The sequence below is a fragment of the Rhamphochromis longiceps genome, linkage group LG23 (genome assembly GCF_057381845.1).
Source record: "Rhamphochromis longiceps isolate RC_006_pf linkage group LG23, R_longiceps_female_GT1.1, whole genome shotgun sequence".
NCBI classification, from domain to species: domain Eukaryota; kingdom Metazoa; phylum Chordata; class Actinopteri; order Cichliformes; family Cichlidae; genus Rhamphochromis; species Rhamphochromis longiceps.
In genome coordinates this window covers 40783187-40810307 of record NC_140578.1, presented here as the reverse complement: position 1 = coordinate 40810307, position 27121 = coordinate 40783187, and the positions used below count along the sequence as shown (strand labels likewise).

Here is a 27121-nt window from a genome sequence, read left to right as displayed (position 1 = left end):
TATTAAATAATCATAACAATAATTATAATAACAATCATAAAAAGAGCATTTCTGTACAAAGACCCCTTTAAGACAACAACAACAACAGCAGTCCTAGCAGTGCGAAGGGTTAGGGGTGTATGTGTTTGTGTGTGTGTTTGTCGGGGGGGGGGTCCTGTCTTTCTGTGTGTTTCATTTGGTCCCCCCGGGCTGAAGGGGGCGCTGTGACTGTCGCTGGCAGTCTCAACTTACTGTATCCGATACTGGCTCCAAAGGCAAGCTGGATCCCCGAGGCTCCAAGGCACTTTGAAAAGAGTCAGTGGGGGTCCAGAGATGTGGGCCTCAGAGGAGAGAGAGAAAGAGACAGCGAGTAAGGGTGGATGGGATGTGATGCTGAGTGCGAAAGTGTGAGAAGCCATCGTTCCCTTTAATTTCTAGATTCTGCCATACTCTCGGTGTGCGCATATGTCCAAAGTTTCTCGAGTTTTTCAGAGAGGAAAGACGTGTATTTGTGTTCTGTATATACATCCGTATATACAAGGGAAGTGCGTGGATGTTTGTGTCCGTGGACGGGGAATTTTAAAGGCCTTCACTCCCTTCTTCTCATGGCTTACAAGTCCAATCCAAGCATGTGCGACAAGACCTTTTTAAACTGTTTAAAAAAAAAAATGCTGCAACAGTAAAAATTAACACACGCACAAAAAAATTAATCACAAAATAGGCCACGACTAGCCAGTAAGTTGAGGTGGGACGGGGGTTCCGGTGTTGGTGTGTGTCGGTGGGGGAGGTGGGTGGCGGGAAAAAAGAGGGGATAGGTCCTTTAAATCATGGCTTTTGAGGTCCACGTGTAAAAGAGAGCGAGAGAGATCCTCCTCTCTGGTCTCGATGTCTCCTCAACGTTCCTTTTTTCAACATTTCCACCAACAGTTTGCTTTTAAGGCGTTGTTGTGTGTCCGGGCACACAGTCAGTCAGTCGATTGAGAAGAGCTGTGTCTGACTGCATTTGTTTTTGATCCCATTTGCTTTTTTTTTGTCTTGTACTCGTGAAAGAGAGAACATCGCCCCTACGAGGGAGAGGCAGGGGATTTTTTTTTTAGTGCGCTGTCAGTCATAGTCTCTTATAGTCTCTCTTTCCTTCTCTTTCTACAGTGCTTCACACTCTTACCAGCAATCCATAGGTTGCACCAACCAAAGCTCCTTGACCTTTTACCATTAACCGCAATGTAAACGTGACCTCTTTGACAGGAACCGGCAACAACAGTCTCCGACAACTAAATCTAACAAGAACATCTCTGCCAGTAAAATAATGTGTTAAAAAGCCCCCCCCCCCCCCCCCCCCCCCCCACACACACACACACACACACACACACACACACACACACACACACACTTCCTTTGCTTCATTAAAAAAACAAAAAAGAAAACATATCTGCCAGACTGGGTAACAGGCCAGAACTAAAACATTAAAACAGAAAGTGATTGAGCAGTGAGACAAACTCGAGGGGCGTCGGTGACTAAATAGACCACAGACTGTCAGGAACTAAGAGGATAACTGAGGCTGATACGTAGAGAACAAAGGAGCCAACGGTCCACACCAAGGAGCTAACTTCTAGGCCACTGTGTTCACACGTGATCCAAAAAACAAAAGAAAAAAAGACGCTTTCTAAGCACGTTCCTAACCTACCACCTTTCCAACACGATGTGTCTGCCTCGCTGTTTGTGTAGTTTACAGTATCCACTTTCAAAACTAGACCTCATACAAATCTATGATGCATCTATAAACATTTCTCTGTTGGTGGACCAAGAATCTGTACTTGATATGTGTAGATATTTACTTTTTAGGCCCAGAACGGAACAGTCCATCAGTTTTTTACTCAGTGGTTCATTTTGCCATAGAACTACCAATACTGGACTGTGCAATGCTTTCCGAAACAGGAAAACAAGTTCTCGTTTGAGCTCGAAAGTGGCTTTCTTGTTGCCTGTGCATCCTGGGATCTGCGCTGCTGAGGAATAAAGTGAACTGAAGCAAAATGAAGAAGATAGCGGGAGGTTTTCACAGGGTGACTGTCATCCCTCTCTTTCTTTCCATCTTCCTTTTCCTTTTCGAATCGCCTTTTCTTTCTCACGCCTCGGTGCAGCAGCGCTGTTGGTTGAGTTTGACCTTGTGCTTGAGGCCGTCGTAGAGTTCGAAGTTGTAGTTCTCCAGGGTGGTGGAGGAGCGGGACGACAGGCCGCTGTAGGAGCAGGTGCAGTACAGCAGGAGGCCGGCGCACACCGCTCCGAGCAGGACGCCCAGAGAGCTCATGACGATGATTGTGACCAGTATGGGGTCAAGGGTGTACAGCCACGAGTTGTCCTTTTCTGAGACACGCGTGACTGGAGGCTCGGATGACGGTGATGGCGTGTTCCTCTCTGGGAACTGTAAACCTGTGACAAAAACGGGAGGTTAGTATGATGACAGGCAAGGAGTGGTTGTATAAACCTGTTATTGCTACAGTTAATGATGATATACATGACATGGGGAGGTGGGTTGCAAAGTGGCTTGGAAAAATCAACGTAAATACGAGATTTTACAATTACAGGTAAACTGCTGTTAATGAGATCAAGTGATCTGTCAGGAGTGCAGGTAAACTTGACTTCCTGACCCTACCTGATCTTTTGCGATGTTTTTGACTTACTAAAGAGAAAAGATTGTATCAAACATCACTAAAGTCATGAATTGTTGTGAGTAGAAGACTCGTTTACAAACAGAAACTAAAGTCCGAACAGAGGTAATTCAATTCAATTTTCATTTATGTAGTGCCATTTAATATCAAAACAACAGTTGCCTCAAGGCACGTTATATTGTAAGGTATGGACCCTACAAAAATTCAGAGAAAACCTCTAGAATTGGACGACCTCCTATGAGCAAGCAATTGGCAACAGTGGGAAGGAAAAACTCCCTTTTAACAGGAAGAAACCTCCATCAGAACCAGGTATAGCCATCTGCCACAAGGGAGATAACTTACAGAAATGTTCTTTATAATTTATAAAAGTACTTTATAGAAATGACAAAAAGGTACTGGTGTGAGCTCCGTGTGTTACCTCCACCTAGCGGGCCACCGTAAATTCGTCCATCGCCACCTGGTCCCTTAACTATCAGACAGAAGCACAGGACACACCGACTTTAAACACCAATCCGATTTACGCATAATTCTAGCTGTAATTACAACAAATAAACAAAAACATGCCTCTGCATTTGCCTCTGCAAGGTTTCCTTTAAATGCTCGCCAAGTGCCTAACTCGAGTTCAGTGTCTTTTTACACAATCACCAGAAATAACAGCAACCCTTTGCATACTGTTAACTGCTTTATATTTGCTGCTAATTTTGATATTACACATTTATACTCATACACACACTTATAAATAGAAAAATACGACTTTATTAATAATAAAGATCATTAAGATACATTCCTGTCAAACACACAGTCATCACATGGTATATCGATGGTGTAAGACTGCTCATTCAGTGTGAATAACAATGCAAACATGTCATCAAATCATTAACAATTCCCGTCATTATCGCTGCTGAAATCATCATTACTGTTCGACCGGTGCATTAGATCATCAAAGAAGAGAAAAATAATGGAGACAAAATGTCAGCAGTTGCTCGTGACAGTGCTTTGTGTGAAAGTAACAGGTCTGCCAGGTGGTGTGAACTGAAAATTGACGTGGATGTGAGTGTCTGAATTGTGGCAAGCCCTCCCTCCCAGCACTTTATTCGAGCCCAATAGCCTGAGAGTACTTCTACTTTAGGTGGGTTTTCTTTTAACTTTGTGCACATTTGTGTCCGCACATGTGAGTGTGTGTTTGGGCTCGCTTGCTCTTGGCGAGCAGTCAGGAGTGGGAGTAGCTGCTTGGCAAGGCACACGTCTAGATCTGCTGGTCTCTGATGGCCACCGGCATTGTTAATACTGTTTCCAGGGCAACTGGTAGTTGGCAGGGGATTGGGCGATCAAGGTGCGGTTGATGGGAGGGAAAAGTGCTTACCGCAGACCTAATAAATGCTATCTGTCCATTAACTAATTACGACTATTAGAGGCTTGGAAGCATAATGGTGTTGAGATGGCTCGAGTAGGGTGTCCGGTCCCTCCTCCCCCCAAGTTGATTTAAAAGCACATGGGCAAAGTGTGCCAGAAAAAAGTGCAGCTTCTAAATTGTGACAACAAATTGAGGTGCATTTCTGCTGAGCTGCGGGCTTGTAGGTGAAGGATTTTTGCAGCAGTGACAAACCAGGGAAAGCACGCCCCGTTAAGCTACAGAGTGAAGACCTCAATTTCATTCAATCCAGGGTGTTAAATTGAGCTCGTGTCAGATCTTATCACCTCTGTACCAACTGATGAGAGAGAAATTGCCGCTAGTGTGTCTATCTCGGTGACAATTACACGATAAAAATGGGTTTTTAGAGCCCATATGTGTTAAATATTAGCGAGAAGTGCATTAGCTGTGTCTTATTTTATGTCACCGGCCAATAATGGCACTAAAAAGGGAAAAAAAAAACCCAACCCTGAATGGCTGAAACTCTCTGCTCTGGTTTTTGTAATATCTCGGATTCCTCTCAAGGATGAACACATAAGGCAAAAACACTTCGCTTATGGCTTCCAGCTGGTCCGGCGGCATTGTGGGATTTGTAGGAGCGTAAATCAAGGATCGAAGCGGCGATGGCAGACAGATGTGTCTATTTACAACCCTAAAAACAACAAGCACATATTCACACTGGAAAACACGACAAGGCTCAGCTCAGGCACGGCTTTCATCTGGGCGGCTCAAAGACACGGAGAACAACTGGAGTGGGTGGTATGAAGCATGAATGGGAGTGGAACAACGTGCTTTATTACACAAGAGATTCAAGATGAAACACTGAAACACTGAAGACGGCCGCATCCATCACTGACTGATGCCTTTATCGAGAGAGAGATGAGACGTTCAATCAAACGGAGCTGGTTAACTCCGTTTGCGATGCAGGACTTTTTAAGTATGATGGATTTGCATTCCTTTGTTTTGTATTTTTGTGAGGTTTTTTTTTGTAAATGTGCACATGCTTTGTTGAAAAGGACAATGGACCCCCCCCCCCCCCCCCTCCACACATCCCATTTCTGTTCTTTTACAAACACCCTCGCTATTGGCACAACTCATATTGCAACTATCCTGTGGTTGTGTTATTACAGAGATACCAAGAGCTTCATTTTCTGGGCCTTGCCAGATCATTTCCACAGCTAGCACAGTTTTCTCCCCCCCTCCCTCCCCCCGTCTCTCCCTCTCTCAGCACTGCAGGGTTCCTCGTGTCTCTGGGGTCTTGTTTTAGCCTCGTGGTTTGGCAGCTCTGGCTGGCTCCTTGCAGCGGAACCAGCTCAAAATCCCCTCCCCGTCCTCTTCCCCCTCGCATGCCTGTGTGTGTGTCCACGTTGGGGTCATTCCAGAAGGACCGTTGGGGTTATGAGGAGCCAGACGGTACTCAATGGTCCGAATCAAGCTGTTCAGACAAATAACTTACTCAGTCTTCAGTTCTCTCATCAGGAGCAGCATAGTGTGAAATGTCAACAGCAAAACTCCTTAATGGAACAGGGAAGGAAAAACAGCAACCGAAGCTACATCCATTAGAGAGCGTGCATGTGTGAGAGAGAGAGGCCACAGTGTTTCCTTTGCCAAAAAAAAAAAATATATATCACTCAGCAATTTAGGACAATGTCTTTGTCGTCATCATCACCGCTGGGGGCTGTAAACTAAAGCAAGTGAGGGTTCGTCGATCTTGCTGCGCCACGACTCTCACTGCCATCACCGGTCGGCGTCGTCCTCTGACGAATACAGTGCAGCTTATAAGCACTTCGCTTTTAGCAGAGGGTACGGTGTCGGTCCCGGCTGTCCAACCTCACCGTCAGGACCGGCTCCACCCCGGGGGTGGCCATACTGGAGGACCAGTTAGAGTACTGGAAGCACTGCGAAGAGCTGTGATAGGCCACAGACAGTTGGCTCTTCTTGGTGGCCAGGTGTTGTCGACAGCAACAGAGTGCTCTGACCAAGATGGCCGCTGCCAGGAGAAGGAGGGCACCCCCGGCAGCCATAATGTAATACCAGTGGATGGGCAAGGGAGGCACAGGAACGCCTCCCCCTGGTGGAGAGATACAGAATAATTGGCCAGCGGGAAAAGAGAGGAGTGGCACTTGTTTTTCACTTTTTAACACTGAATTCGTCTGATTCTATCCCTGTTCGTGCACCTCGTGTGAGCATGCACAAGCATGCCAGTTGCAAAAAGAAAGAAAGAAAGACATCTCCAAGGCCAGAAAAGAAAGAAAGAAATGCATCCATCTCTGTCACGTAGCTTGGGTTGCAATTGGAGGACAAGTTTTCACACCAAGATCGTCAAGAGATTTGGTTTGAAATCGCTCCAATAGTTGGATCCAATCAAGTGCAATGCAAGCGATTTATTTCTTTTATTTCTTTATTTATTTTTTTTAAACAAAGCTCCAGTGAGATTTCTTGGTGTGAAACGAAAGCCAAAATAATTAGTCATAAAAGCACGCACACACATTGACTTAAGGAGCTTCCTCTTCCTGTTTCACACTGGCACAGGAAGTCACAAACAGCTCCTTGATATCATCTCAGAACCATGCAAGGATCAGCGGGAACATCACACGGGTATCCAGCGTTCCAGAGCTCGCACTCTCTCTCTCACTCTCTGAGCTCATATTGGACCGGGATTTGTTATTTAGCTGGCTCGAGTTGTCAGATTTTGTTTTGAGTACATAATTTATCCTGTTCTCTGTTCTTGGTTTTTCATTTTCCTTTTTTGTGTGTTTTTTGTCTGTCATGCATCAGCATCCTGGCAAGTCCTCTCCTTCTCAAGCCAAAGAGCTGTCTCCTCGGAGACCATCTCCACAGATCCTCTACTCTTCTGCTGCTCCTGGATTGAGTTCCCCCTCCCCCACCCAATTCTCAAATTTTTGGTAAGAACCAGCTAACCGGCTTCCAAGAGGCCTCTACTCCTCTATCCAAGTCTACTAAAACAAACCCTTGTAGACAGAGTGGAAAAACTTTAAAAAAAAAAGAAGAAGAAGCCCACATGCTCTTTCCAAAGCTGATGTGGAGAAGCTGTATGTAGGATGTCACACTGAACTAAAGGGAAAATGAAGCGGGGCTGAATACATCCTGATTTTTGGACCGTGTCACATAATTACAGGGGGAAATGGTGCGTGCTCCTGCTACTTCACACTGCACACACTCATTAGGCAGAGCTGACTTAGGGAGAGGAGACAGAGACACCCATGCTCGATGCTGCTCAGTCACTCTATCTGATTGCTTTCCACTGGGGACGCTGTTGTGTGTGTGATGATATTAATGTGTGTGTTTGTCAAGGGTTAGACACCGTGTGCTATATGTGTGCGCGTGTGTGAAGTCAGAGGAGTAGAAAAGCCGAAGAAATGCACACACATCACATTCGCACTGAAGCCTCCTAGCTCTTATCTTATTGGAAGACATTATGAGACGCCAAAACACTAACATCAATCTCATAGGGTCTCCTAGGATGCTCTAAATATTTTTCATGAGGCAGACAGTTATTTAAAACCCTTCAGGCTGTGTCAGGAAGCCTAGAACAGAGAATATGTAGCCCTTTTCAAATATGACTCCTTATGCCGTGCCGGATTCGGCTTCCTTCGCACGTACAGTCTTTCCTTTTGAGACCAATCCTTTGTTTCTGCTAAAACTGACAAGGTAAAACAATGAGCTACTGAAGCGATCTATCCTGTAACTTCACTAAAATTTGATCAAAATTAATTTGGTGTTTGGTGAATATTTGCCATTAGTACTCATTTTGAGACGTCTACATGCTGCCGGTGACGTGGCGAATCAGCTTTAAAAAGTCTGGAATCACAAAGCTGTGGCAGACTCGGCTTCTGTGCTGTCAGTGTAAAAGAGTGATTTAGACTAATTGGTTTTTCTTTTAGTGGTTCAGACCAAGCAAAAAAAGAAACCCAGGCTAGTGCATACCGACGGGCAGGAAGCAAGACCACAGGAGAAGTGACTTCACACCAAAGTCAGACTCACCTGGATTTTCGGGAGGAAAAGCCGCGAAGGGTTCTGTGAGGATAGAGAGGCGGGCGGGAGACAGGAGCAGAGAGAGAGGGGGGAGAGAGCGAGACAGCTGTTAGATAACTTTAAATATAAGAGAAAAAGTCAGCCAAATGTCACGCAAATGTCACAAGACTATCAAACTCCTCCTGAGGAAATTTTAAGTTAATTCCTCAGATAACGCACATGAATTATGGCATTTACAGTGATTCTCTGCTAGAACGCTGTTTCAAACAGAGTATATTGTGGTTGCCAGGAATTTGAGACGGGAGTGTATAGTGTATAGGCTATGGGCGTATGTGTGTGTCTGCATTTGCAAAGTTCACACATTTCAAGTTGTTTATCTGCAGCGTCCAGTAAAACTGGAGCGGGCTGTGAATGCACAGAGCAGAGCCTTCACTTTGATTGCCTGGAATGCAAACACAGAGAAATGATGTGTGTGTGTGTGTGTCTCAGTGTGTGGTACATGGTGTGTGTGTGTGTGTGTGTGTGTGTGTGTGTGTGTGTGTGTGTGTGTGTGTGTGTGTGTGTGTGTGAGAGACTGGGGGTGGGGGTTGAGAAAGAGAGAATGGGAGTAAAGGAGCAGGGGGTCCGACTTGGGAACTGGCGCCTTTTGGCGGGAACGCCGACGTACTGTGAAAAACTCAACTGTGTTTGGTGATAAGCAACATCCCAGCATGCTCTGGGAGTGGCAAAGGAGGAGAGGGAAGGGAGGAAGGAGGAAACACAGCAGCAGGGAAGCAGGAGGGGGGCTGGGCTATCATCTTTGCCTTCCAAGCTGCTGTGCTGCTTAGACTCTCTCAGGACTCGCATGACACACACAGACATATAAAAATGACTCAACACAAACACACAGAAAAACACTGGCCATACACATAGACACACACACTTTCCCTCTGTTACACTCTGCCACCCCACCCCCGCCGCCATGTTCCCACTGTGGTCCGGCTCCAAAGCACACTGGACGTCAGTCAGAAGTGATGACGGCAGGTTTTTGGCTCCGAACCGCCGGCTTGGTCTCTGATCTGTTTAACACCCTCTCCGAAGCCCCTGCTCAGGCTAGATTAGGGAGGCTACACTGGAGCTCGGCTCGTGCGAGGCACCCAGAAACTTGCTTGGGAAACAGCCTGTCTAGTAATTCCCTTTGATGGCTCGGGAAAATCTCTGTTTACAAATACGACAGAGGAGGGAGCGCAGGAGAGATAGAGGGAGAAAGAGAAGAGAAATCTAATGAAACATAGATTAGCATCGCCGGGGCCCACGGGGCGTTTATGGCCTAGTTTTCCTATTCTTCGTTTCTTTTCTTTCTTTCTTTTTTCGTGGAGGAGTAAACGCTGTCCCTCCCTCTTCTTCCTGCTTTCATCTCTGTGTTCGGTGGGCTCTTTGGAGGAGAGGCTGTCTCTGAAACTGGGATGGGAGGGCGAGTGAAGGATTGGTGTGTGGTGGTGCTGGTGTTTCTCACTTCATGTGTGTCACTGCTCAAGGACCTTACGACTGAAAGTCGAGGTGGTAGTAGGGAGCAGTAGACTGATAGGAGGGTGAGATAATGTGTCATGAGTGTGTGTGTGTTTATCTGTAAAGATTTTTGGCAAGAAGAAGCAAAAATAAAGAAACAAAGCATATGTGCGACTTACGTGTACACTCCGTCAGTGGGGTGCTCGAGCTGATGTGGATGTTGTCTATCCAGATGTGCCCTCTGGTGCCGTGCACAAAGTAACCCTCCATCACAACCTACCACAGCCGAAAAAAAGGAAGGATGAAGAGGAAGAGGAGGAGGGAAAAGTTGAAGGAAAAAGAAGTGAGAGGAAGAGGAAGACGGATGACAGGATGGGGGGTGGAGGCACATTGAAAATGGGGACAGCAGCAGGAGGAGGAGAAATAGGATAAAAACTTAATACGGTGCCTGCGATTTCAAAGTTGCACTCAACACTTGCAATCATCCTCCCTGCTCTGCAACCATCTCCCACTTACTTTTTTATGAGAACATTAACTGCTTGTGATGTCTCTGACAAATGCACAGCCAACTTCCAAACAGTCCCACAGCCAGAGGGACACTACAGCGTACTTTATTTCAAATGTGGCCTAAAGTGACACAGAGCTTAAAACTGATACTGTCATATGCTCTGCTACAAGTACAAGTGCGTACTTTAACTTTAGAAGAAGCGTCACATGGGCAGCTGAACTACAAGAAGCAAGGGGAAGACACACAGTCATGGCCCTTTTATACTTGGAGTGTTGTGCTACTGGCGTGTACACCTGTAGCTGAGAACAATACTGCAGCGGCTACCATGGCGAGCATGAATGGAAGCAGCTGTGTGATAAAAAAGAATAGCAATGCATGATGTGGCCAACAGGCCGGGTATACTGGGAACTGAACCGTCCTCAAGACAGACTTAAAACTCTGGAATAGCTTTAGAGCACATGGGTCACATGCTAAACCTGGTAAGCTAAGTCAGTACCCAAGTAAGTAAACTTTATTTAGATTTAGGAAAAACTCTTAACAGTAAAACAACAATTAGCAGCTAAGCAGTACAAAAAAACCTACCACCAAAAGAAATGGGTGCGATCGCTAACGGTCGAAAAAATTTTTTTAAATTGTATGCTAGCTAAAAATATTAAGTACAGTAGAAATTGTTGTCTAAGTTATGGCTAATCTGTTGAAACGGTTTGTGAAAACCTTAGCTAAAACTTGTTAGCTAAAACACCTGCAATAGAGCTGAAATAGCTAGCAAAGTTACTGTTAGCTAAACATGATGATTAAGTATGATGGGGAACTGTAACTAGAGTAGCAGATAAAAGTTGTGGATAAATGTTTGAACACTTAAGCTAAAAATCTTGGGTAAACAGCTGAAGCTGAAGTCTTAACATGGCTGAATGAAATGGCTAAGAGCCTGCCTGAAAGTTTAAAATAAGTTCAAGTTAACAGATTTTGACATGTAGGTGGTGGTGAGCGCATATAATGTAGCTTTGGGGGTGTTTAAGATTGAAAATATTAACAGCCTACTCTAATAAAACTACAACAGAAATGTTTTCCCTTCCTGGGTAGCATGTAATTAAAATGTCTAACTCAAGATTACAAAGCCTGATTCGTATATAACTCAATAATACTGGTAAGAAGCTTGATTCTTTCATCTCCCATTTGCCTTCTTTTTAAGTATTTATTTTATGAGCACACAGAGTTTAACCACTACCTGGACGCTTTTAGGAGATCGAGGTAGTATGGTCCGACCCTCCTTCCAGACGGGGCCCTGATCGTCTGTTAGTGTCCACAGGACCGTCTCTTCAAAGTGGGCGTCCTGTACCAGGACCCTAAGGTGGCCCTGGGCCTCCCCCGATATCTGGTAAGAGAAGACTAGACACAGGGGCCCAGTGTCGGCGGTCAACACGGGGCTCAAGAGCCGAGCTCGCTGCTGCTCAGTCTTTAGGCTTGCGTCTATGTACAGATAGCTGTTGAGCTCTGGAAGGGAAAGAGATATGAGAAAAGATAGAGCATGAATTTTTCTAACTCGGACCAAAATGGGATATAAAAGTTGCCACATGCACATTCCTGTTCACAGCAATTTCACAGCAAAAATGTGAAACTGAGCCCTTTCTGCATTCTCTCCACATTACCGAAAGTGAGCAGGGTTTTGTTTTAACCTTGAGTTCGCTGGTTACTGCAGTCAAATGAAAATGAAAAAAATAAATAAACAGAAGTCTGATTTAATGGATTTTCATTCAGGCCTCGAGGCAATAAAAATAGAAAATGAATGGTTGTGTAGACTTTTGATATTCACTGTAAATGGATGCTGCTGCAGTTAGTCTGTGCGGCAAACACGGAGCGCATACACAAGGGAATCGTGTGTGCGTACAGTGAGAGAATTATCGTCGTTAATCATGACTTAGACACATATATAGACATGCACACATGTACATAATGGCTTTTCACACGGTTAGACATTTCCAACATGACTGTTCAAAAAAAAAAAAAAACCCGAGACACTAATCACCAGTTGCTAACAGGAATGGGATCACCACAGCACAATAGTCATACCAAACAATAGGGATGTGACAAATATAAACACAGAGAAGAATAGGTCCACTGAGAGCGTCGTTCATACACCGAGTGCTAGCAGAACTCCAGCCAAGACCCTTGAGGCGTTTTTTTCTTCATTCCCTTTCAGGTAAATGACTTAACCAACGGAAAAGTCCAACAGAAATGCATCCCCCTCCACTTGTTTACACCAGAGGATGTTTAGTTTGCAAATTGGAAAGCGACACGAATTCCATTGTGAGAGACCGCATGTATGAGTGACTGCCTGTGTGAACGAGAAGCACAGATTGCATTGTGCATGCCCGCGTACGTGTGAGAGAGCGGCTCGGTGAGGTGTCTGCTGAGGAATTTCTTAAGTGGGCCCGGTGGGAAAGAGTCCAATATCAACAATCTGCAGATTAAATCACCTGCTTTATCAAGAACAACTGTGTGTGTGTCTGTGTGTGTTGGTGCCTGTGTGTATATGTGTTCCAGCAATTAAGCGCCTTTCTGTTTTATAGGCGAGAGAAAAACTACCACAAGAGTAAGAAGTTTCAATCGGCGTGCAGTAGCATCCACTGCCACCGCACTCAGGTTCGCTGAGTGACTAAGTGAGTGAGCCTTTTTTTGCTCCGTGTGTCCAGCAGATCACACTGGAAGTATCTGGGGGGGATAAATCTTCTTCCTAGTTGACAGCTCCCCTCTGCCCGCCATGTGTCGCAGTCGCCTGTGTGTGACACCTAAGACAGCGTGTGACAGTGTGTCCCTTGGCCCTCTGCAGCTTTGAATGAATGTGTATGTGTCACTGTAGGAATATATATATATATATATATATATATATATATATATATATATATACTCAACAAAAATATAAACGCAACACCTTTGTTACTGCTCCCATTCCCCATGGGATGGACGTAGAGACCTAAAATTCATTCCAGATACACAATATAACCATCCCTCCCAAACAGTGGTCACAAATCAGTCCAAATGTGTGGTAGTGGGCACATCTGCCATATTGAGATAATCCATCCCACCTCACAGGTGTGCCACATCAGGATGCTGATCTGACATCATGAGTAGTGCACAGGTGTACCTCAGACTGCCCACAACAAAAGGCCACCCTGGAATGTGCAGTTTTTTGCGCTATTGGGGGTCTGGGGACCCAGAACCGGTCAGTATCTGGTGTGACCACCATTTGCCTCATGCAGTGCAACACATCGTCGCATGGAGTCTATCAGCTTGTCAATTGTGGCCTGTGGAATGTTGGTCCACTCCACTTCAATGGCTGTGCGAGGTTGTTGGATATTCGTGGGAACTGGTACACGCTGTCGTATACTCCGGTCAAGCACATCCCGAACATGCTCAATGGGTGACATGTCCAGTGAGTATGCTGGCCATGCAAGAACTGGGACATTCTCAGCTGCCATCTGCCCTGAACAATGTGAACCATGATTCATCCGTGAAGCGCACACCTCTCCAACGTGCCAGACGCCATCGGATGTGAGCATTTGCCCACACAAGTCTGTTACGGCGACGAGCTGGAGTCAGGTCAAGACCCCGGGCATGCAGTTGAGCGTCCCTGAGACGGTTTCTGACAGTTTGTGCAGAAATTGTTTGGTTGTGCAAACCAATTGTTCCAGCAGCTGTCTGGGTGGCTGGTCTCAGACGATCTTGGAGGTGAACCTGCTGGATGTGGAGGTCCTGGGCTGGTGTGGTTACACGAGGTCTGCGGTTGTGAGGCCGGTTGGATGTGCTGCCATATTCTCTGAAACGCCTGTGGAGACGGCTTATGGTTGAGAAATGAACATTCAATGCACGGGCGACAGATCTGGTTGACATTCCTGCTGTCAGCATGCCAATTGCACGCTCCCTCATTGCTTGTGGCGTCTGTGGCATTTTGCTGTGAGACAAAACTGCACATTCCAGGGTGGCCTTTTGTTGTGGGCAGTCTGAGGTACACCTGTGCACTACTCATGATGTCAGATCAGCATCCTGATGTGGCACACCTGTGAGGTGGGATGATCTCAATATGGCAGATGTGCCCACTACCACACATTTGGACTGATTTGTGACCACTGTTTGGGAGGGATGGTTATATTGTGTATCTGGAATGAATTTTAGGTCTCTACGTCCATCCCATGGGGAATGGGAGCAGTAACAAAGGTGTTGCGTTTATATTTTTGTTGAGTGTGTATATATATATATATATATATATATATATATATAACAAAAAAACACCCAGCACGCCCCTGCGGGCGGTTTATCCTTCAAGCTCGGATCCTCTACCAGAGGCCTGGGAGCTTGAGGGTCCTGCGCAGTATCTTAGCTGTTCCCAGGACTGCGCTCTTCTGGACAGAGATCTCCGATGTTGTTCCCGGGATCTGCTGGAGCCACTCGCCTATCTTGGGAGTCACCGCACCTAGTGCTCCGATTACCACGGGGACCACCGTTACCTTCACCCTCCACATCCTCTCGAGCTCTTCTCTGAGCCCTTGGTATTTCTCCAGCTTCTCGTGTTCCTTCTTCCTGATATTGCTGTCATTCGGAACCGCTACATCGATCACTACGGCCGTCTTCTTCTGTTTGTCTACCACCACTATGTCCGGTTGGTTAGCCACCACCATTTTGTCCGTCTGTATCTGGAAGTCCCACAGGATCTTAGCTCGGTCATTCTCCACCACCCTTGGGGGCATCTCCCATTTTGACCTCGGGACTTCCAGGTTATACTCCGCACAGATGTTCCTGTACACTATGCCGGCCACTTGGTTATGGCGTTCCATGTATGCCTTGCCTGCTAGCATCTTGCACCCTGCTGTTATGTGCTGGATTGTCTCTGGGGCATCTTTACACAGCCTGCACCTGGGGTCTTGCCTGGTGTGATAGACCCCAGCCTCTATGGATCTTGTGCTCAGAGCTTGTTCTTGTGCTGCCATGATTAGTGCCTCTGTGCTGTCTTTCAGTCCAGCTTTGTCCAGCCACTGGTAGGATTTCTGGATATCAGCCACCTCCTCTATCTGCCGGTGGTACATACCGTGCAGGGCTCTGTCCTTCCATGATGGTTCCTCGTCTCCCTCCTCTTTCTTGGGTTTCTGCTGCCTGAGGTATTCACTGAGCACTCGGTCAGTTGGGGCCATCTTCCCAATGTATTCTTGGATGTTCGTTGTCTCATCCTGGACTGTGGTGCTGACACTCACCAGTCCCCGGCCCCCTTCCTTCCGCTTAGCGTACAGCCTCAGGGTGCTGGACTTGGGGTGAAACCCTCTATGCATGGTAAGGAGCTTTCTTGTCTTTATGTCAGTGGCTTCTATCTCCTCCTTTGGCCAGCCTATTACCCCAGCAGGGTACCTGATCACGGGCAGGGCGTACGTGTTGATGGCCCGGATCTTGTTCTTACCATTCAGCTGACTCCTCAGGACTTGCCTGACCCTCTGCAGGTACTTGGTGGTTGCAGCTTTTCTAGCGGCCTCTTCATGGTTCCCATTCGCCTGCGGGATCCCCAAGTACTTGTAACTGTCCTCTATGTCTGCAATGTTGCCTTCTGGTAGTTCAATCCCCTCAGTTCTGACTACCTTCCCTCTCTTTGTTACCATCCGACTACACTTCTCCAGTCCGAACGACATTCCAATGTCATTGCTGTATAGCCTGGTAGTGTGGATCAGTGAATCGATGTCTCGTTCACTCTTGGCATACAGCTTGATGTCATCCATGTACAGGAGGTGGCTGACAACTGCTCCGTTCCGTAGTCGGTATCCGTAGCCAGTCTTGTTAATGATCTCACTGAGGGGGTTCAGGCCTATGCAGAATATCAGTGGGGACAGAGCATCTCCTTGGTAGATCCCGCACTTGATGGTGACTTGTGCTATGGGCTTGGAGTTGGCCTCTAGTGTTGTACGCCACATCCCCATTGAGTTCCTGATGAAGGCTCTTAGGGTCCCATTGATCTTGTACAATTCTAGGCATTCCAGTATCCAGCTGTGGGGCATTGAGTCATAGGCCTTCTTGTAATCAATCCAGGCAGTGCACAGGTTGGTCAGTCTGGTCTTGCAGTCTCGGCTGATTGTTCTGTCTACCAGTAGCTGGTGTTTTGCGCCTCTGGTATTCTTGCCAATTCCTTTCTGTGTCCCGCTCATGTATGTGCCTGTTCATCTTAGCCGATATGATGCCTGACAGGAGCTTCCATGTAGTACTGAGGCAGGTTATTGGTCGGTAGTTGGAGGGGACCGGTCCCTTCTTGGGGTCCTTGGGGATCAGGACCGTCCGGCCTTCAGTTAGCCATTCCGGGTGTCTCTCGTTAACTAGCAGCTGGTTCATTTGTGCTGCCAGACGCTCGTGGAGTGCAGTTAGCTTCTTCATCCAGTAGGCGTGAACCATGTCGGGCCCTGGTGCTGTCCAACTCTTCATACTGGAGACCCTTTCTTGGATATCTGCCACTGTGATGGTTACTGGACCCTGTTCAGGGAGGTCGCTGTGGTCTGCCCTCAGATCCTCGAGCCACTGAGCATTGCCGTTATGGGTTGCATCCTTCTCCCATATGCTCTTCCAGTATTGCTCCGTCTCCAGCCTTGGTGGTGCTGTTCTCTTATTGTTCCCTTGCCACTGAGAGTACACCTTTGCTGGTTCTGTGGAGAACAGCTGGTTTATTCTCCTGCCTTCTATCTCTCTGGTGTACCTCCTCAAGCGGCTGGCCAAGGCTGTGAGTCTTTGCTTGGCAGTTTCCAAGGCCTCAGGTATGGACAGCTTGCTGTATTTCTTAGGCACCTTATTCGTCGCACCTTTCTGCAACTCCGTTAGTTGGCTAACCTCTCTCCGTGCTACTTTGATCTTGCCCTCTAGCCTCCTTCTCCATGGAGGGTACTGCCCCTTGTGGCTGTTCAACTTGTAGCCAAGCATCTCACTGATCACTGCTGCCGTATTGTAGATCAGCTTGTTAGTGTCGGTAATCGTGGTTGTAGGTATTGCCCGTAGTGCTGCATTAACATCATCTAGCAGACCTTCTGAGGGTACTTCACGTAATCTTGGTAACCGGCTACGGGGGATCCAGGTTTCAAGCTTGGCCATGATCCTATTTTTCAGGTCAGTTCCTCTCGCACTCAACGATCCTTCTCCTATCGCACTTGGGGCTATGTACCCAATCTCGGGTGGGGGTGATGATATCTCCCCCCTGACCTGGCGTCCTGACTCCTCCTTGCCGTAGCATTTGTGTTGTACCTCGTCAATCTCTAGCTGTGAGAGCAGTCCCTTCTTTCGAATGTTGGAACACTGAGCTACTAGTTGTTTCGCCGTCATTGTGGATGTTGGGTATCGAAGAATCCATAGGTCCCTCATCCTATTCATGTAGCCCCTTCCGCCGGGGTTACTTGCGTAGTAGCATTCCAACAACGCCCTGTTTTCGTCCCTTGCCCACCGATGCCTTCTTGTTCCAGTAGCCCACTTTTCGTCAGGGTGCCCTGGTTCCTCAACACCTGACGCGGACCTTGTTGATCCGGGCGACGTCCGAGCCGGCATGCCTTCATATTTATCTGTCTCGCTCATGTCTGCGGTAGGCTTGCTTAGCATAGGGGGTCTAGCCTTAGGACCCTTACTGGATACAGACGCCCCAGGCAGGAATCGAACTTGCGATCCTCTGTTCCAAAGGCGTGTAGTCTAACCACTACGCTATCCAGCTGCGCATATATATATATATATATATATATATATATATATATATATATATATATATATATATATATATATATATATATATATATATATATATATATATATATATATATATATATATATATGCGCGCATACAACTGGAGAGGATGTGAAATCAGGTCTCCATGAGGCGTTTTATGACTTATTTCAATGTGCGCACCAAAGCTTCCTCCATTCTCATCGCCTCGCATTGAAGTGGAGTCTGTTGCCCCCCCCCCCCGTCCATTGTTGTGCCTCTTGTTCAGCAGACGCCTCATAATCGAGGCTGCCACGCCGGACACAGCAAAAAGAGAGCATTATTAATCTATTTCACAGAGGTCTGCTGCTGGCATGAGGAAAACAATGATTCAGTCTACAAAGCCCAGTTTATCACACTGGTACTAGCATGATAAACTAGGAAGTCTGATTTAGTATTAGAGTAGATGGTGGCTATTTCTAGGATTGTGTGTTATTACTGTTACTATGACTGGTATCAGGTGTGAGGTCAAGAGGTGATGAGTTTGTGGTTTCTGGGAGAGGTGAGGGAATTCTGTAGAGGATTACAACAGTGATTTGATAGGGGCGAAATAAAGATCCTGCAGGCTGGCTGGGATATCGTGACCTTTGACCCCCGTGGGAAAATCAAAGGCTCGGGCGGCGTGGCAAAATGGCTGGAAATGATACTTCAGGCATGAAAGCCACCACGGCCTGTCTAATGAAAGAAGCCGCTTTGAAGCCCCCCCCGTCATAGATTTTTTATGACCTGAAGAGGTCACGCTTCAAGAACATTTCCTCCTTTTTGCCACGAGATCTGCTGTCCTCCTGAACATGACCGAGGTGACATCACTGAAGCAGGTTGGGTGTGTGTGTGTGTGTGTGTGTGTGTAGGGGGAGGGAGACTGGACCTCTTGTTTAATTTTCTCCAGCTGCAGAAATGCTAAATCTTTCATGGAGACTTGCTCGAGACCAATGAATTTTAAAACAATCTTGGGATAACGATCCCTTACCCTGAAAAATTATAAATAGTGCAAAAAAAAGAAACCCAGCAGGAAACCTCTTCTGTACCTTTTAACAACCTGCCAAATGCTGGACTTTTGATCTGTGGGTATGCGTAAGAGGAAAATGAATAATTATTTCTTCAAGGAATGCCTAAGTAAATGGAAGTCTACACAGCATCATGTGGGACGTGCCTGAGGTAATTGCGGGGCAGTAAAGGACGACTGGGGATAACCACTCGTCTTTGGAATCTCCTGCTCTGAACTTAATTGGAGCCGCTCGGTCTTAACCCCTTCCTGCCGACACTTCATTCTGACACGCAGAGGTGAGCCTCTGCATGTCACATGCGAGGCTGTGTGCGCTTTCCGTGGAGGCTGTTCTCCCTCTGATTCCCTCAGTTCATTTTCATTCTCATTCACTCGGAAAGAGCGGCGTGGCTGGCGCACGGCGTCGCTGACAAATTAGACTGGTTTCAATTTAAGGAATTATTTTAATCAAATTGAAAAAGGCGGGACTCAATGAAGATTCAGAAGGAGAATGACTCCATTTAATTATAGAAAATGCAGTCTTGTCTAGACCCGAGGAAGTTGATGGAATAAACGGCATGCTTGTGCAATTTCTGCACCCAAGTAGAAGTCTGCTTGCAGCTGCATACATAAAAGCTGATACCCCACAATAAAAAAAAAAGGAAAAAAGAAAAGAAAATGGGGTTCCCGTAGTGAACCTGAGCTGCTAACTGCACTGTTCTGTAAATCCATCCGGACATAACTTCAGATCTATTAAATGCATGCTGTGCAGAGGAAAAACACTGAGGGAGTCGGACCAAATATTCACATTTCTGTTAAGGAGACTCACCGTTGCTGTGCAGGGACCAGAGCAGCGGGGCGTTGGGGTCGTGTGTCCACCCACACAGGCCGTGGTCGAACTCACACACGGCGTCTGATGGGGGAGAGGTGGCCGCTGTAGAGGTGGAGAGCAGCCAGGGAGAAAAAGGCAGCGTAAGAGCGAGAGCCAAAGGGCAGATAGGCGTGAGAAATCAAAGTCATTTCAGATACAGGAGCATTTGCAGCTGATCTACATAATGTCATGCAGCGCTTTCTCAGGCCTTTCATCTTTCTTATTACAGCTTCCTAATGACGCTATTAATCCAGCATTTCTTTGGCTCTTTCATATTAAACACCTGTCTCACCTGTAGTCGTGACAGGGACCGTGGTGGTTTCGACGTCAGCTGGCAGCGTGGGTGTGGTGGTGCCTGCTGGGGTTGAGGTTTCTGCAGGAACAAACATAATGAAACTTGGGTCAAAGGTGGCCCCTTAAAGCCAACTTCAGACAATGTATTACTGTAAAGAGGGCAGCAAAATGAACTGCTGTTTGTTAAAGACATTATTTATGTGGCGATATGTCCTTTGGGAGCTGCACATTAGGGAGGGCCAGGAAATACAAACGGGAAAGAGGAAATGATAAACTCACAAAGGCAAAAAAAACAACAAGACGGAAATGAAGTCTTTAATAATAACTCTCCATTGTGCCTCCATAGATCATAGACTATGCAAAAGATAAAGGTAGTCTCCGGGTGTAAAAAGTGAAAGCCATTCAGGTCATGGAGTCTTCTTGACAATCAGCAGGGGGTCAGAAGGAGTGAGATTATATAGACGGCTATGGGAAAATGACCCCTCTTCTCACTTGATTTAATACAGCAGAGAGGAGTTTTTGCCCTCATTCACTACTTTTATATCTTCTTCATTAGAACATGATGCTCATTTTGCAAATCATGGTCTTATTTAAGAGTAAAATACACAATAAAGAAGAGCATCTTTTATGGGGTAGCTATCAGAACCACCCCTTACATCATCATATATAATGATAGTAGCATATGTATGTATGATTCCTACTTCCTCCTAGACGAACGGAAAAATCTTGATAAAACTTTGACATGCCACTGAGAGTGCCGGCACCTATGTGGTTTATACAAATACTTTATTCAAATGTCACAATTCAAAGTTCAATCTGCAATCAATGTGCGCATGTTTGTTGACATTACTTGTGCCTATATTATGTTTATTTAGTTTGTGGATGTTCATTATGCTTTTTACCGGTGCAGCCGAGCGAGTTCTTGATATAAGCTGCTATAAAAAGTCTAGAAAACAGCACAGAAGAGCAGACAACAAGAATGCGGGATAAGAAGACGTAGTTTGGGTCGTCGCAGTAACTAAGAAAGTAAGTAAGGTTTTTTTCTTTTTAATTTAGTGTGTTTCGTAGCTAGGGTGATGAAAAAATTGCTCAAAGGCTTCAAAAATGGGCGAAAGCAAAGTAAGCTAGCGACAGTTATTAGCACAAAGAACAGAAACAGTGAACTTGGCTCATTAGAAACACAAAATAACAAGTTTGTTTGATCCAAGCAAACAAAAAAGAGTCGCTCAGATGAAGCAGGAAAATTTGACTTCTTGTTTTATGAATGTTGATTTTTGTTACGCTAAAACAGCTAATGTCTCCGTTAGCATGCACCTTTATGCAGGACAATGCAGTAACGCTGCTGCTTGAGTTAATGACCTTATCGTTATTTTATCATAACTCAGCACAAAGAACGTGCCTACAAATCGTACGTGGTACTGAAACCGCCTCACTGTACTAATTCATGTCTCCTGTCAGAGGAAGGCACAGAAAACCCAAGAGAGCCCTTGTCATGTTGTGTCTGGGAGCTCAGGCGTCAGAATCTGTCTACCATACATACTGGCTCGGATATGCAGACGCACAAATGAACAGGCACACATGTCCACATGTTAATACACACACACAAAACAGGCTGGCGCTAAGGCTGATGGATGGCTCTGTCTAACAAACTCCCCTCGACCTCGGACGGGATGATCGCACTCTGGGACCACTCTCTCGCTGTCAAGAAGGGTCTAAAAGCGCGCACACACAAACACACACACTCCATCACCCACTCTGCTGTCTGTGTGAACTGTTGTGCGTGTTTGTCTGTGTGCATTCGAGGGCCTTCTTCACTCCATAACTCAAGCGCGCTTGGAAGGAGGGAGAACAAACACAAAGTGAAATGTATGATTTTCGGTCCTCCATTAACGTCAACTAAATCTCGCATATATCAAAAAGAAAGACAAACAACACACAGAGGCATAAATAATCCAGCAGTTTGCTCATTAAAAGATGTCAAATGCACAAACACACACACACATGTTGAGCAGGCTGCAGCTAGAATGTGAAGTGGTAGGAAGAAAAAATAAAAGCGTAGTTATTAAGAGCAGATGGGCTGACCCTGGTGAGCTGTGGGAATTTACGCAGGAGTTTGGGTCAGCCAAAGATCCAGATGTATAATAAAAAAATAAAAATGCAGGTGTTTTCCCACATTTACATTTAGTCAGCCAACTTGTTTTTCTTTCTGTTTGTCTCTTTTCTTCAAATAGATTCAGACATTTGACGACGGTGACTCCTAAAAAAAAAAGGCTAAGTGCACTCTCAAACCCATTATATTTCATTTTCCTCTGCCTTTTTCTTATTTAGTCCATCTAAACAACTCCAAGACTTGGATGCTTGATGATCGTGTGTGAGACGGGAGGTTGAACAGACACACACGAGTATCTAAGAAGGAAAAAGCGTGACATGGATTAAGCATGTCTAACGCCTGTTAGTGGCAGTACTAGAGGCCTCCTGCTGTTAAGGTTCCTCCTTCTGTGAGGCTACCATTATCATTTAAAGGCTGCGAAAAAAGCAATGAGGGCAACAAACACACTGTGATACGCAATTGATCTGCTTAAAAGAACTTCCCGCGGAAACGAGCGCAGCGGCGCCACAGCTGGAGAAATGGCAGAGATGAAAAGGCTGGCCACAGCTGGCGACTGCTTCTGACATTAACCCAGCGTTAATGTCACGTCCTTTATGCCAGCTATTAACTACCTAATGAGACTCTTATCGCTGCCGGTCCACTGGGAAGCAAAAGCATGGAAAGCAACTCTACCCTTCTACCTCTCTTCCACCCATCCGACTTTCAAATGGGCCACCACGTCTTGTTCAGCGTCTCCTCTTTATTCCTCCTCTTGTGTTCGCTCTTCTCGCCGTCTTTTGCTTTTTGTGTGTGTGTGTTTGCCTTTTTATTCCATTCTGACCTTTTGGGTCCTCTAGTTAAGTCTCAGGAGCGGGCGTTAAAATAAACCATCTACACATTACCTGAGCGCGCGCTGCAGCTAAACACACACAAGCAGAGAGCGCGCAGTCGAGTCCATTAAGATTCTGCCCAGCTCCTGAGTACTCTATGCTTTCAAAGGTCAGGCCTTGTCACAGTGTAAATGTGCTGACCTTTCCAGGGTGTGACAGGAGTGTTTTGGGGGGCGATGGGAATGGCACTGACTTGCGCGCTGTTTGCAGGGTGTGTATGTTTGTGCGAGGCGAGGGGGAGGTAATGTGTGTTAACGTATGTGACCTGCCTACCATGCCCCGAGTCCTGTCCTTGATGCGTGCGAGGACGGTGTCGCGAGAGCTGGGTTTGTTGCACAGCAGAGAGGGAGCCTTGAAATGCAGGAACAGTCCCTCTGCAGCAGAGTGTTGTCTTACATAATGTGTCTGCTGCTGCAGGTGATGATGCAAGTCATCATCATGCACGGGATGAGATACCAACACTTAGAACCGGGGGCCCTAGGCGGCTGGAAGGGGGTGGGGCAGTGCTGACATAGATAATCGAGATGCACGCTCACATATGCGAATGCACATGCTCACAGACAAATTCTTCTGCGGGCTTGCTTTTCAGTGCACACGCAGTCGCCAAACACACACACACACACGGTCGTGAGGGCCAACCCACCCTGTAAAAAAAAGACATTGCTCACTTCCAAAGAGTCTGACTCAGCAATATGTCAGAGAAGAGGAAAAAAATCTTCAATTATGTAGAAAGCTTTTCTGTAAATCTTTCCCTGGCAGTACTGAGTGCACACACACGCGCGCACACACACACATACACTCAAACACACACAGAGTGATGGATGCATGCACGCAGATATACATACACCCCAAAAGAACACAATGGGGTAGACAAGTAGCCATTATTTGATATTTTGCCGGGTGGGGTTAAGTGCTCAGATCAGGGATCATCTTCACACACACAGACGCACCATCACTTCAAAGATTGCATTAATTTCCTGGAGAGTTGCCCTAATCGCTACTTGCGGGACTCTAATGCTAAATCAAGCCTTCACCTTAAAAACTTAATCATTTAAGTTAAGGGTTATTGCTTTTTTCTCCCCCAAACGGGAGGCGGGTTCCCTTATGACATGAATAATGCAAGAGCACAAACAACAAAGAAGCCAAAATTCCAGAGGCTGGGATGCTGTGAAAACACTGGGATAATGCGCTTACTCCAAAGGCGGAATGATATAGGACCGAACTGAGAAAAATGGTTCAGAGCGATCATCATTTGAAAGCTAGCTCTACTGTGTTTACTCGAATTATGGAGGGAGGACAGACAGCTTGAGGTGTGTGTGCGTGAGCATGTGCGAGCTCTACTTTTCAGTGCTCCCAAGACTGAAATGAGCCTACCTGGATTTTTTTCCCCTCTAAAATTTCATCCCTGAGCTCATAAATTTTTCATTCTGGGAGTACGTACACTAAAAAAAAAAAATGTCACTGTAGAGGATCTGTGTGCAAGTCAGTTGTGTGGCAACAGTGGGGGGGGGGGGGGGGGGGGGGGGGGGGGGGAGAGCAGGAAACTGAAGGAGTCAGGACCAACAGCAGCGAGCGTGGAAAAGAGGTGCGAGTGATGAGTAACAGAGGGGAGGAGACGAAAAGAGAGGAGGCATGGAAACGAAGAAAGAAAAAAAAGAACAAAAACATTTTTAGACCCACGCACTGGGCCTCGGGGTGGGAACGAAACAACTGCAACCATGTGGAGGAATAAGGAGAGAGAGCTCTTATTGTGCTTTAGTGCACTGGGGTTGATTTGGGGATAAATTTCATCCTCTTACTTTAAATCACAATAAGGTGAAAAGTAAACCGAGAACATCGCTGAAGACTGGAGAGAACGACTGAAAAATCAGAGGGGACGGAGAAGCGAATGATTTACGGGATGTCAGCGGTAGTCCGTCATCCCTGCTGAGTTCTGGTGGTCTGTGAACAATGTGTGACCCTTAACAATAGTACTGTGTGTCACGTTTCCCCCGAACTCTCCACTCCATCTTCAGAAAGTCAACTCTGTCAAGCGGTAAAGCCTAAAATACTTTTTCATTTTGTTCCCATTTTTTAAGTTGGTGTTTAGTGTTCATTGGTTTCTGTGCTCTGCTTTCCACATGTCAATCATCAGGCAGCAGCTAATGTAAAACACATTGTTTCCTGTGCTCTGGAGGAGCTCCAGGGGAGGATAAAATGACCAGGGACCAGGTGTTTAGAGCAGCAAGCTTTAAGCAGCAATCATAAACTGCATGGAACTTCCCTCTGTTCATTTTTTTTTAAAACTGTACATAATGATGGATTGAAAATATGGGTGCTGCATCTTTGCACAACGAGGCACATGCAAACAGACCTGTGCACATTTACATTTATATTGTAGACTCTGTGGTTACTTTGTTAGCTGGACGTGCAGTAGAGGTGATAATGACAATCGCTCTTCAACTGTGCTCTTCATCAGGTCTTGTGGGAGCGCACAAAAGCACATAAATCGTCCTAATGAAAGCGTAGCTTGACATGCTTGTGTAATAAAGTACGTGTCTAGAGAACATGCATGAACACTTTGCTCGTTTCCTGTGGCGCGTGGGGTAAACGTGTGTCAAAACATGCATATGTACTCATGTTTAAGCGCTGTTGTAAATGTTGAGCTATACTGCCCAGTCGTCCTTTTGAGGCACAGAGGGAGTGGTAAACAGTGAAGGTCCATATGTGCGTGAGTGCTGATGATAGCGCGTATGATCCGACAGCACTTTCACATCTGGATAACAGACCACGCTGGAGAGTGAACTGATAAATACTCTCTCTCTCTGGGGATGCATTCATTTAAACCAAGCTCTGTCCACTGCCTGCCGCTCACGGTGCTTGTGGATACTTAAAGACAACCTAACACAAAGCCCGGTGTAATAATATCAGAAATAAATCAGAAATAATTACTTTTCAAGGGTGCTATCAGTTTCCCTTTCTCAGCTCACACGGGGTGTCTCTTTTCACCTCTGGCATCCTCTAATGACTCTCATGCATATCTAATGTGAGGCTCGCTTTTCTAGTGAGCCACCTTCCTCAAGGTCCATTCACTTCTGGTTAGAGTTCATTACAGCGCAGGGCAAATAATTCAGCCTGGAATACTGTAGGCAGCAAATTATCATATATGTATATAAAATGATCCTGTATCAAACAGATCACGGCCGAGCGTCCTACCTGGAAGGTCACAGCCCAGAATCTCCACTCTCATCCCAATGCCTGCCGGAGACCACCGCTCTGGATAGAGTCGGATATACTGGGCCACTGTCTCCTCGAAATGCCGGAGCTCTGGGGTGTCATAGTGTGTGTTCCCCTCAAAGATCTGCACAAAAAAACCAACACTGCAGTGGTTACTGAACTGGTAAAAAAAACACACAAGAGCATCTGCCCGCCTCCCCTGACCCACCTTTGGTAAGCTAGTCTTGCTGTCCATGATGAAATTCCAATCTTTCCCATTCAGGCTGTGTGCCACTTTGTACTTCCTGACAAATGCCCGGTTATCTGTGGCCGCTCCACTTCCTGCGTCTCCTCCCCTCGCTCCCTGGGTGATGACTCCGCGCACTGTCTTGGCTAAACCCAGGTCCACCTGTGGAGTTTAGATTTATAATTTAATTCAATTCAATTCAGTTTTATTCATATAGTACCAAATCACAACAACAGACACCTCAATGTGTTTTATATTGTGCGATAAAGACAGTTATAGAAAGAAAACCCAACAATCACACTATGAGAAAGCACTTGGCAACAATGGAAAGGAAAAACTCCGGGCAGCCATTTTTTTTTTTGGGGGGGGGGGGGGGACTCATGCATAAGAACAATAGTTATGTTTTTATGGCAGCTGTGCTCTGTGACTGCGTTTTAACTTAACTAGAAGGTAAAGGTGTATGCTAACATCATTGCTTTAAAGTAATGCACAATAAATGCAAAGTCTACCTGCAGCCACTCCTCTCCAGCCAGTGGCTGCGCAGGAGCAGGGAACCAGCCGGAGCGGCTGGCCACGAGACGGGTGCTCCCGGGATTCCACACCACGTCCCTGCTGGATGAGGTTGAGATCTGGGCATCGGGGAGCAGGCCGGACATCAGCCCCTGCAGGTCTGAACACGGAGCATCTGGAGGGGAAAGGCAGAGAGGGTTAGAGACTTCTTTAGTTTCCTTGGAAGA

The 27121-nt window shown here is 46.2% G+C and overlaps 1 protein-coding gene across 2 annotated transcripts in view; it reads right to left on the bottom strand.

The window, feature by feature from the left end:
• Positions 1–997: 997 nt before the first annotated feature.
• Positions 998–27121, bottom strand: part of nrp2a (neuropilin 2a) — a 64653-nt gene continuing 38529 nt past the window's right edge. The window contains exons 9-18 of one of the 2 annotated variants that reach the window (XM_085398523.1): positions 26894–27069; positions 26367–26546; positions 26138–26282; positions 19962–20042; positions 19628–19732; positions 11277–11542; positions 9720–9816; positions 8062–8094; positions 3064–3114; positions 998–2406 (exon numbers count right to left, since the gene is read on the bottom strand). In XM_085398523.1, the coding sequence (XP_085254649.1) occupies positions 2102–2406; positions 3064–3114; positions 8062–8094; positions 9720–9816; positions 11277–11542; positions 19628–19732; positions 19962–20042; positions 26138–26282; positions 26367–26546; positions 26894–27069 (1439 nt within the window). In that variant the 3' untranslated portion in view covers positions 998–2101. Of the gene's footprint in view, positions 2407–3063; positions 3115–3385; positions 6128–8061; positions 8095–9719; positions 9817–11276; positions 11543–19627; positions 19733–19961; positions 20043–26137; positions 26283–26366; positions 26547–26893; positions 27070–27121 lie in introns of those variants that run through there. The other variant, XM_085398524.1, reaches the window with a different exon arrangement.